General features: G+C 35.5%; 1 protein-coding gene across 5 annotated transcripts in view; it reads left to right on the top strand.

Annotated features, from left to right (window-relative positions):
• Positions 1–10656, top strand: part of CYLD (CYLD lysine 63 deubiquitinase) — a 61489-nt gene that overhangs the window by 44966 nt on the left and 5867 nt on the right. For all 5 annotated transcript variants that reach the window (XM_029240157.1, XM_029240169.1, XM_029240159.1 and 2 more), the window contains 6 exons: positions 1335–1426; positions 2586–2652; positions 7355–7487; positions 8399–8507; positions 9531–9649; positions 9930–10146. In XM_029240157.1, the coding sequence (XP_029095990.1) occupies positions 1335–1426; positions 2586–2652; positions 7355–7487; positions 8399–8507; positions 9531–9649; positions 9930–10146 (737 nt within the window). The remainder of the gene's footprint in view (positions 1–1334; positions 1427–2585; positions 2653–7354; positions 7488–8398; positions 8508–9530; positions 9650–9929; positions 10147–10656) is intronic.

Below are 10656 nucleotides of genomic sequence, written 5' to 3'. Positions count from 1 at the left end.
AGATTTTGACCCCAAAATGCAGAACACTGAAATATAATGAGCATTTGGAATGACCTACTATATAACATGACTAGGAAAGTATATTATAGGTGAATAAATTTCCCACTTGTATCTTTTGTTTTCTTTGAATTCTGTAATGATGAAAATAACTGTAGTTTTTACCCCCTTAAGATAATTATGAATCTTGAGTTTTACATCAGTTATTTTGTATTGTATTTGTACAAATGCAAAATTTAAACATACTGTCTATTTTCCCCCCAAGTGATTGATACTAGAACAAGACAGATTAAATCCAAAATTCTAAGGCATGTTACCACTTCCTTCTTTCCTTCCAAAACACCATAAGTCCGTTAATAAACGTTCTTTGAATACTGTTGTCCAACCAGTCAAGAATCATGGTTCGTCAGACTTTGTCACCCTGTCCACAGCAAGAAGCTTGTCAGATGCCCTGTTTTGATCAAGATTCCCTGTGTCTGCAGCAGTCATATCTAGATTATAGCTGACTGGTTTTACTTGGTACTGAAACGCGTGCTTTCTCCATTTCAAGCTTCTCGCAGGCAGAGACCCTGTTTTTTCACCTTATTCATTTTTGTATTCCCAGTGACTGAAAGGTTAGATTACTATGTAAGTGGTAGATGCTCAATATATGTTGGCTGCAAAGAGCTAATGAGTGAGTGGATAGCCGATATGAAAAATGGATATAAGATTAGGTGGTTCTGACTTGCTCTTATGAAGCCCATGGTGGCCTCTAAGCTGTCTTCTGAAGCCATTTTTAGAATTAGAATTTTGTCAAGGATTGACAGGAAGCTTATTGAATGTATCCTGTATTCAGAGAAAGATAAGAGAAAGTGTCATAGTTATGATGACTGGTTTGATTGCAGATTTTAGAATTTCAGTTTCTTATCACTGCCCTTTTCCATCCCCCTTGGTAGCTATTTCATCCTTTAGTACAACATTAAAAGGATTCTCTCTCAAAATTGTATATCCTGTTTTGTAAAGTACATGTTTTAATTCCTTAAGTATTAAAAAAGTCATCATAAATGAAAAATATTTTTTTCTTTTATTAGTATATGATAGTTATTTTTAGGTTATCATAGTGTCTGAGATAATTCTGATTATAGATTTAAAAATTTTCAAACCTCAAGAAGAAGCTTATAATTGTATTTTCTGAAATACTTATTAAGCTTACTAATTTATGACACACTGGAGTTACATAAGAAATATTTGGTTATCAAAATGTGTTATGTTCATTGTAAGCCAACTGTCCTTCAATAAAAAATGTGTTATATTAATTTAATATATTTGCTAATATTAATAGTTTTTTACTAACATAGATATGGATACGTATGTGCAACAAAGATTATGAAACTGAGGAAAATACTTGAAAAAGTTGAGGCTGCATCAGGATTTACCTCTGAGGAAAAAGGTGACTTTTTTTTTTTTTTTTAAAGAAGATGTTGGGGGTAGGAGTTTATTAATTAATTAATTTATTTTTGCTGTGTTGGGTCTTCGTTTCTGTGCGAGGGCTTTCTCTAGTCGTGGCAAGCGGGGGCCACTCTTCATCGCGGTGCGCGGGCCTCTCACTATCGCGGCCTCTCTTGTTGCGGAGCACAGGCTCCAGACGCGCAGGCTCAGTAGTTGTGGCTAACGGGCCTAGTTGCTCCACGGCATGTGGGATCCTCCCAGACCAGGGCTCGAACCCGTGTCCCCTGCATTAGCAGGCAGATTCTCAACCACTGCGCCACCAGGGAAGCCCAAGGTGACTGTTTTAATTTATAGGATAGGCATTAAAAATAACTTGAAAGCATAAATGCTAAATAGTTGGCTGAAATGTTATATCTGTGTAGTTTTGGGGATTATATTTTAAAATACAATTTTTTTCTATGTGATGTACAATTTTCTTTTTGTAAATGCTTTCTCTCTTCTAAAAGTGAGTGATATATGGAATAATGAACCCCTTTAAGAAGCTGGCTGGTTGTAGTATATTATGAATAAATAAGGAGAGCTTTCCGTCCAGCGATGATATTTGGAGTTGTTTTCTTTTCAGGGGTGAAGTGCTGCACTGAGTCATCCACATTTCTCACTTAGCTTTCCTTGTTATAAAGGGAGTTACAAATGGCTGATTAGGATTAAGTTTATGGTCAGAGACAGTGTTTTAATCTATTCATAGCTAATGAATTTACTCAGAGATTCAACTCCTGACTTTGACTGTATTAACAGCATACTAGCTATAATAGTTACAGACTTGATAATTATTTAAATAACAGGAAAGATAAGATCATACATCAGGTTTTATTACACTTATCTTAAGCCCCTCCCAAAGAAATTAAAATTATTTCCCTATATGTGAATTATTATACCCTTTGAAATATAATAAAGTTGTAACAAAATTGTCACGTAATACTTTATCATATCATTTAAATATCCTTTGTAGTTTGTTAGGAAAACTTGAGAACTATGCTTTTAATGGAAATAATATTGATTATGAAATTGAATTCTGTATAGGAATATGACTGTTATGAAGAAAAGATAGAATGATTTAAAAATCCTGTCTGTGACTTATTTGATTTTTTATTTTCTCCTAGATCCTGAAGAATTCTTGAATATTCTGTTTCATCATATTTTAAGGGTAGAACCATTGTTAAAGATAAGGTAATTTTAAACTGTTACAGAAGCATTGGAAAAAATAGTCCTCATTTCCACTGCCATCATTCACTAGAAATGATTTCCTTAATGATTACTTAATATTGTATTTATTTAGGGATCTCAATATGTTAGGTTCCTGCAATGCAAATTAATTTAAATCATTATCTTTGCCATAGTATCATACTTAACTTGAGGAACAAATCCAGTGTAAATTTGTGCTTTTAATTTTAACCCCAGTAATAAGCACTATTGCAAATCGTTTTCTTATAAAACTGTATATAAATATATATATATATATTTTTTCGCGGTATGCGGGCCTCTCACTGTTGTGGCCTCTCCCGTTGCGGAGCGCAGGCTCTGGACACTCAGGCCCAGTGGCCATGGCTCACGGGCCCAGCCGCTCCACCGCATGTGGGATCTTCCCGTACCGGGGCACGAACCCGTGTCCCCTGCATCGGCAGGCGGACTCTCAACCACTGCGCCACCAGGGAAGCCCTGTAAATATTTTTGTAATTTAAATTAATGAATCCTTTTAAGAGAATATTATTCAAACTCAATCAAACACCGTGGGAGCACTGTTTTTGACTACCCATTAGTCAAAGAATTAATTTAGCCCTAAATTAGCTCTCTTGTTCTCAGTTTTATAACTTGGTCTTTTTTCCCCCCATCTTCAATGAAAGCCTTGAATCTAACACAGTGAAGTTCTTAGTGAGATGTTCTAAATTGATGAACTTTCCAGATTGAATGCTGGGCCTTTTTACATTTTAGTCTGGGTTTCTTTGTTGAAAAATCTTGCTTATATACTATTTACTTCCCTAAAACCTAATCACGGACAAGTATTCTTACTCATCTCAGTGTCTTAAGTGATGTTCTTTGATGCCAGTGTCAAATTGATGAGTAAGAAGGATGGAGGGAAGGGTGGACAGTACTGAAGTTATAGTTTGATATTATTTTGGAAGTTCTAGCTAATGAAATAAGATAGGATATATTTATTATCTATTCAAATAAGGTCATAGCTATATGTATACCCAGAAAATCCTAGAGAATTGTTTAGAAACTACTAGTATTAACGCAAGAATTTGTAATTTGACCATGCAGGAAAAAACCATGGAGAAATCAGTCATATTCTGGTATCCCCACTAGCAAATATGAAAAAGAGATAATTTCATACTTCATGAAAGTATAAAATGCTAAGAAATCAATTTTACTGAGATAGGTTTTTAAAGAAGACTTGCACAGAGCTAAAAGGTGATTTAACTAATTAATGAGAAAGATTGTGTTCCAGGTAGGAAGATTAAATAACTTAAGGATGTTAATGTTTACAAAATAACTTGTACATAATCAAGATCTTAACGTTTTTTTTCTCCTTTGGAACTTAGTAAAATGATTTTAGAATTCTCTACAAGATGAAATGGGTGAAAACATTGCAGTTTTTTTTTCTTAAGAACTCTATTATAAGCTATAAAGACAAAACAACAGACATTTAAAACCGTGTGATACTGGCATACAATTACAAATTGGATAGATAGAATTGAATAGAAAGCCCAGATATAGAATTAACTATATGTGGTATTTCAGTATTTTATAAGTCGACCTTCAAGCACAAAGGAGGAAGGAAATATATATTGAATACATGATGTAGGAAATCTGCCAGGCAATTTGGGAGGAAAAAAATCACTTCTGTTTTTCATCTTGAAGAGATAAATTTCAGATGATTAAAACAGTTTTCATTCTTTTTTTGCATAGCCCAACACACCTTGGGTTGTAATACGCTCCTGGTGTGTTACATAGGATGAATACTGCAGTGATTCTCAGAGTGGGTGAAGAAGGGTCAGTCACATATAGGAATATGTCTCAGTGTCTGAAGGTCTTGTGGAGTTTGAAGAGGGCCCTGGGAAGCTCTGCCTCTCCTCCCCATTCAGCAGCCTCTTCATATTGAGAATCACTAGTTTGAAGATTATAAAAAGATTAAAAAAAAAATACTTTAAAAGTTAGCAGTTTTTTCCCAAGTGTCATTCTTCCCCTCCATGAGCCTGTCTTCCTGACTGAGGGAGCGTCAGCTGGTGCAACAAATAGGAGGATGAGTACCTTAAAACCTTGAAATAGTAAAGTAGTCTAAAAGAGACTATTCTAAAATGATATTCTTAATATGAATATTCTTAAATAGCTTAAGAGAAAAAAGAAGAACTTAGATACCTGTGGAGGATAAATGCAGATTTGATAACAAAGAAAAATAAACAAAAATAAAACTCCCCAAAATAGAATAAAAAACTATATATGTAGTTATATATATATAGCCATATATGTATATATGGCTGGGAGAGGGTACCTCACTGAATGCAGTATGCACAGCTAAAGAGAGAATTGCTTACTTGAAAGATAGATCTGAAGAAATTACCCAGAATGTAGCCCAAAGCGATAAAGAGTTAGAAAACAAGAGAGAGGAGATAAGAGACATGGAAGACAAATTCTAATTGTCATTGTAGGAGGAGACACTAGAGAGAATAGGGAAGAAGCAATATTTCAAGAGATAATAGCTGAAGATTTTTTGGAATTTTTGACAGACTTAATTTCTAAGAATAAAGATGCACAAAATTCCTGAGCTGGAAGAACCAAGACTAAATTACCAGTCAGAGACTTATGACAGGGTGTACTTTAATAACATAAAACTGAATTTAGAATAAAGGAGTGGTATGCAAGAAACAAGAAAGCCAAGCAAGAAATTGGTAAATGTGGGTAAGTCAAGCCTTCATACTTAAAAACAGTAACAACGATGGTAGTAGTAATAATAATGACTGTGTATGGGGTGCTAAGGTGAAGCTAAAGTCATAGCCACTAATGCGAGAGGCTAATGGATGGAGGTAAAGCATTACAAGAAGAATAACGGAACAAGATCAGCATCAGGAAGCAGATACAAGGGAATATTCAGGTTGTATTACTGAGTACCTCTCATTATAGAACAATAGAACTGGCGATTCTTATTACATGGATATGCTGTATTCCATAGTACTAGATAATCCAGAATCTGTAAAAAGTTTTAGTTGACTACCCATTATGGTCTCTGTTACAAAGGTAGATAGACCAATATTATGCAAACCCATGGATACTTTCATCTTCTCTGTAGACGTCTGTTTTCTTTTAAGGTTAACACAACATTTGTACCCTTCTGCTCTTAGATGTTTTTGGTGATAAACAGCAATGTAAATTTCATGGGTTTGTACAACAGCACCAGTTTTGTTGTGATTCTTTTATATGTGTGTCTTAATGCCCAGCTAATTACCCTAGGATATTAGCCTTCTAAAACTTTAGTATGAGGTTTGAGTGGTTGCTGCCCCCCTCACCGCCTCCAGTTTTTCTGTCCCAGTATCCCAAAGCTTTTGGTATTACATCCTCATTTCTGGTTCCCATCTCTCGTGTTTGCCACTCCATGCTCCCTCCAACCACCATCCCCCTCCCCCATCACTAGTATTATTTCTAATTTTTGCAACTACTGACCTCTACTACTTTCTGCTTTCTTAGTTTCCAGTCTTATTTTTTCTCTTACCTATTAATTTTTTTTAATGCTTTTTGGCTTTTTTTAATGGCTTTTTTTGGTAATGCTTTTTTGCTTTTTGGCCAGAAAAATGCTGGCCTTTTATTGTCATCAGTAACCAATTAAAATATTGGTACAGCATAACCTTCAGGTTTTTTGGTTATCATTTTTTTCTTTTTTCGTTGTAGCTTCTCAAGAGTCTTTGCTTTGTTACCAAATAAGTTGTGTTTATTTCAGGCTATAAGTTGCTTTGGGAAACTGAGGGTTTCTGAGGTGGGCCTCTCAATAGCTGAGATTTTATTGTGAAAACTATGTTAATATTTTTCCCTCAAAATCTTGAACTGTACTTATAAATCTAATTGTAAACAGTCTGATTCTATATGCAGAAATTCTGCTAAAAAGGGTAAATAGTAAATTGAAAGATTATTGATTCTTTTAGTAGAGTTAGTCTTGAATTTTCATGCATTCTGAAGTAAAATATTTAGAAGGGAAAATGTTCAATATAAGGGTAACACTGTGATTGGCATATAGTGGGCCCTAACTTGGTGTTTGTTGAATAAGTGAGTGACCATCTAAAGAGACAGCATGCTTTACTGCAAAGAATAGTAAGCAGTTGTTAGGACACCTGGGTTTTATACCTGGCTCTGATTTTGAGTTACTGGGAAGGATTATCCTTCCCCAGATCTCAGGGCCTTTATTTTAGAAATGAAAAGTTGCATCTGGAAGGTCTCTTAGGGTCTGTCCCATTCAGGCATGTACAAATTAACTTTCCTGTTTCAAGCATGAAATGCAGTTTGCTCCTTTCTAGCTTCGGTGGTTAAGTTGAACCAAGTGATGTTAGCTTCTGGTTTTTATTGTTCACACAGTGCTTCTTGACTGTGGATGTTATTGCATTATTTTTCTTCTAATCAGTAAGGCAGCTTTTCAATATGAGAACTTAAACAAGAAATCATTTGCAAGGTCTTATGCATAAGTACATTTAATTATTTTATCTAAATGATTGTCTCTGCCCCTGTTGTTCTGAGTGTCAGAGTTGCACCATTGGTTTTATGGTCAGAGTTGCACCATCGGTTTCTGTTCTCAACAGTTTTTCTGTTCTCAAATGCCTCTGGAACCACTTCACTTTTTGATGCATTTCATAAATAAATTATCTGGCTTTTTTCTGCATATTTTTAGATCAGCAGGCCAGAAAGTTCAAGATTGTTACTTCTATCAGATTTTTATGGAAAAAAATGAGAAAGTTGGAGTTCCTACAATTCAGCAATTATTAGAATGGTCTTTTATCAACAGCAACCTGAAATTTGCTGAGGTTAGTGATAATTACTTATTGTATTTTTTATGCAAGTCATTAGGGTTCTCCAGACAACTATAGCTTCTATAACTATTACTTTTAACCCACTGAGAAGAGTTAGGAGCACAAATTGTTAACAAAACACAAATTTTTAAAAAATATGCCATGCTTCAACTTTGTCCATGTAGAAAATACCTTAGAATTGATTGAACTTTTTAGATTTTTGGTGCCATAGAAAATATCATTCTAATTTGTAACTTGAAAACTTTTAAGTAGCTTAAAGCAAAGAAGATTTGTGTTTTTTCGTTGTTGTTGTCCTTTCACCCAGCTTAACATTTTACCCAATTAAAAGTTTTACCCAAGCATATTATCCAAATATATCAAAAAAAATGTTTACTTTTCCTCCTTCAATAAAAAACAAAATTACTTACTGTAAATGAACAAGTGATTTAAATTACTTTTCTTTTACTGTTTACTGAGTATCTTCATGATCTTAGTAGTACATGCTTGTGGTTCATTTTCATTGTATCCATCTCTGAAGGGATGTTCTGGTAAAACCTTAACAGCTACCATTATTTATTTGTTGAAATATAAGGAATAGTGTCCTTCAGGTTTTTCCAAAGCCTTTTCAAAATATAAACCCAAAGTAGATGACTCTGCATGGTCATCATATTATTTGAGACCCAAGGTTGTTGAACTGCCTGACTTCCGTGTCCACGTGTCCATAGATCTTGGACTACTTGAGGCTTGTGGCTCCGTGGTGCTCTGCCTTCACAGTCCATTTCACATGTGGATCCCATTTGTGAACACGGAGTAGCCATCCATGTTATGGCGGAACCACTGCTTGGTTTGACAATCAACTATTTCAGGGAAATTTTTTTTCAGCGTTTTGATTCTAAAATTATGTATCTTTTTTTTTTTTTTTTTAGGCACCATCATGTCTGATTATTCAGATGCCTCGATTTGGAAAAGACTTTAAACTATTTAAAAAAATTTTTCCTTCTCTGGAATTAAATATAACAGATTTACTTGAAGACAGTAAGTATAAGATTTTTTTGTTTGTTTTTCAGAAATAGTCTGTCAGGTCATTCACGTTAATTGTGAATGTGAGTCTAACAGGATACGAGTTTCCTAAAGGACAGTTTGGTATCTGAAGAGCCTGGAAATACTACACTAAAATTTATTCTGGGGGCTTCCCTGGTGGCGCAGTGGCTGAGAGTCCGCCTGCCGATGCAGGGGACACGGGTTCGTGCCCCGGTCTGGGAAGATCCCACATGCCGCGAAGCGGCTGGGCCCGTGAGCCATGGCCACTGAGCCTGCACGTTCGGAGCCTGTGCTCCGCAACGGGAGAGGCCACAACAGTGAGAGGCCCGCGTACCGCAAAAAAAAAAAAAAAAAAATTTATTCTGAAAAAATAATCAGACATGTAAATCAATATTTCATATGTAAATTGTTTATGAGTAAGAAATTAGAAGCACTCTATATGTTAATGAGAGTAGTTAAGTGAATTATGGTGTATCTCTACAACAAAACTACTGCCATTAAAATTCATGTTTTTGAAGACCAATGTTATATGAAAGTGGTCATGATGTAATGATAAGTGAAAAGGAGAGTATGCTGATATTTTCTATAAGAGGAGCTACACACACACACACACACACACGTGCGCCGAGTTATATGAGTGTGCAGATATAAAATCTGAGAAAATTCACAGTTGTATTGACAGTGGTTGTCTCTTGCTAACTGAAATTGTAGATGCTTTCGGTTTTCTTATTTATACTCTCTTGTATCTTTGCATATTCATCAATAGAAATTTTATTATGGGGGAAACACTCTAGAATATATTATTTTTAAAAAATTGTCATTTGGTCAGAGAAAATGTTTTTAAAGATATGCTGAATCCAAGAAAATCCAGTAAGTTGATGGGGATGGGGAGGGGTGGACTTCACTGAGTCCATGAGCATTATCCTTTTTAAAGCTTAACTTTTCTTTTTAATCTTTTTAATGAAAGAATGCATTTTTAAAGACCCCTTAACTCCCCACCACCCCCAACGTTTTCAGCCCCTAGGCAGTGCCGGATATGTGGAGGGCTCGCAATGTATGAGTGTAGAGAATGCTACGATGACCCTGACATCTCAGCTGGAAAAATCAAGCAGTTTTGTAAAACCTGCAACACTCAAGTAAGTTTGACTTCATTTAATGGATATTCTCTTAATAAACAGTGAATCATTTGTAGTTTAAACAGATTTCAGGTTTTGAAAAGTTTTCAGAATCATAATTAACTTTAAAAATTCCATAATTAAATGGTATTGTTTATGCCTCCTCTGCTGATTTGATGGACTTCTGTCAAGTACTCAGTTTCTCTTTGTGAGGATGTATTCAATTAGAGTAAGTGGCATTCATTCCCGTCAAACATTGAGTTTGGCTTCTTAATGGCATTCTCTTCATGTTCCCTTTCAGGTCCACCTTCATCCCAAGAGGCTGAATCATAAATATAACCCAGTGTCACTTCCCAAAGATTTACCTGACTGGGATTGGAGACACGGCTGCATCCCCCGTCAGAAGATGGAGTTATTTGCTGTCCTCTGCATAGAAACAAGCCACTATGTCGCTTTTGTGAAGTACGGGAAAGACGACTCTGCCTGGCTCTTCTTTGACAGCATGGCTGATCGGGATGGTACTTTCCAGACCTTTTCTACATGTGGCGACATTTGAGTTTGTAGTGGGATAACCATAGTGGGCTAGCCTGGTCTGAGTAATAAAATAGTGTTGAGAAAAGCCGTTCAGGAATATCTTGGTGACGTAGTCCGAAATCTTGAAATGCATTAACAGCCCTGCTACTAAACGAAGGGATAATATTGTTGTGATATTTTGACATGCATAGAGTCTTTTAAAAAAAAAAGAAAAAACATGAACCGGAAATTTCTTTCTTTAGGGCTGAAAGGTTTTATTTTCAGCTTTGTCGTCTTTGACTTTCACCTTCTCTTATTTTCTGTACCATAGTCACCATTTCCTAAATACCTACGTGCCAAACTGTCAGGGAGGTACCTTACGTCATTATACCTAAATCCTTGCAAGATAGGAATGATTCCTATTTTTCTCTTACTAAAGCTGAGATTTAAGGTGCCTAAGGTCTCAGAGCTTGTATTTAATTCAGTCTTTCTGACCTCAGTGCTTATGTTTTTTC

This window comes from Monodon monoceros, unplaced genomic scaffold, assembly GCF_005190385.1.
Source record: "Monodon monoceros isolate NGI ecotype Baffin Bay Population unplaced genomic scaffold, NGI_Narwhal_1 Super_Scaffold_10, whole genome shotgun sequence".
NCBI lineage: Eukaryota > Metazoa > Chordata > Mammalia > Artiodactyla > Monodontidae > Monodon > Monodon monoceros.
Note: the sequence above shows the minus strand (reverse complement) of the source record. Positions and strands in the feature narration are given on the sequence as shown.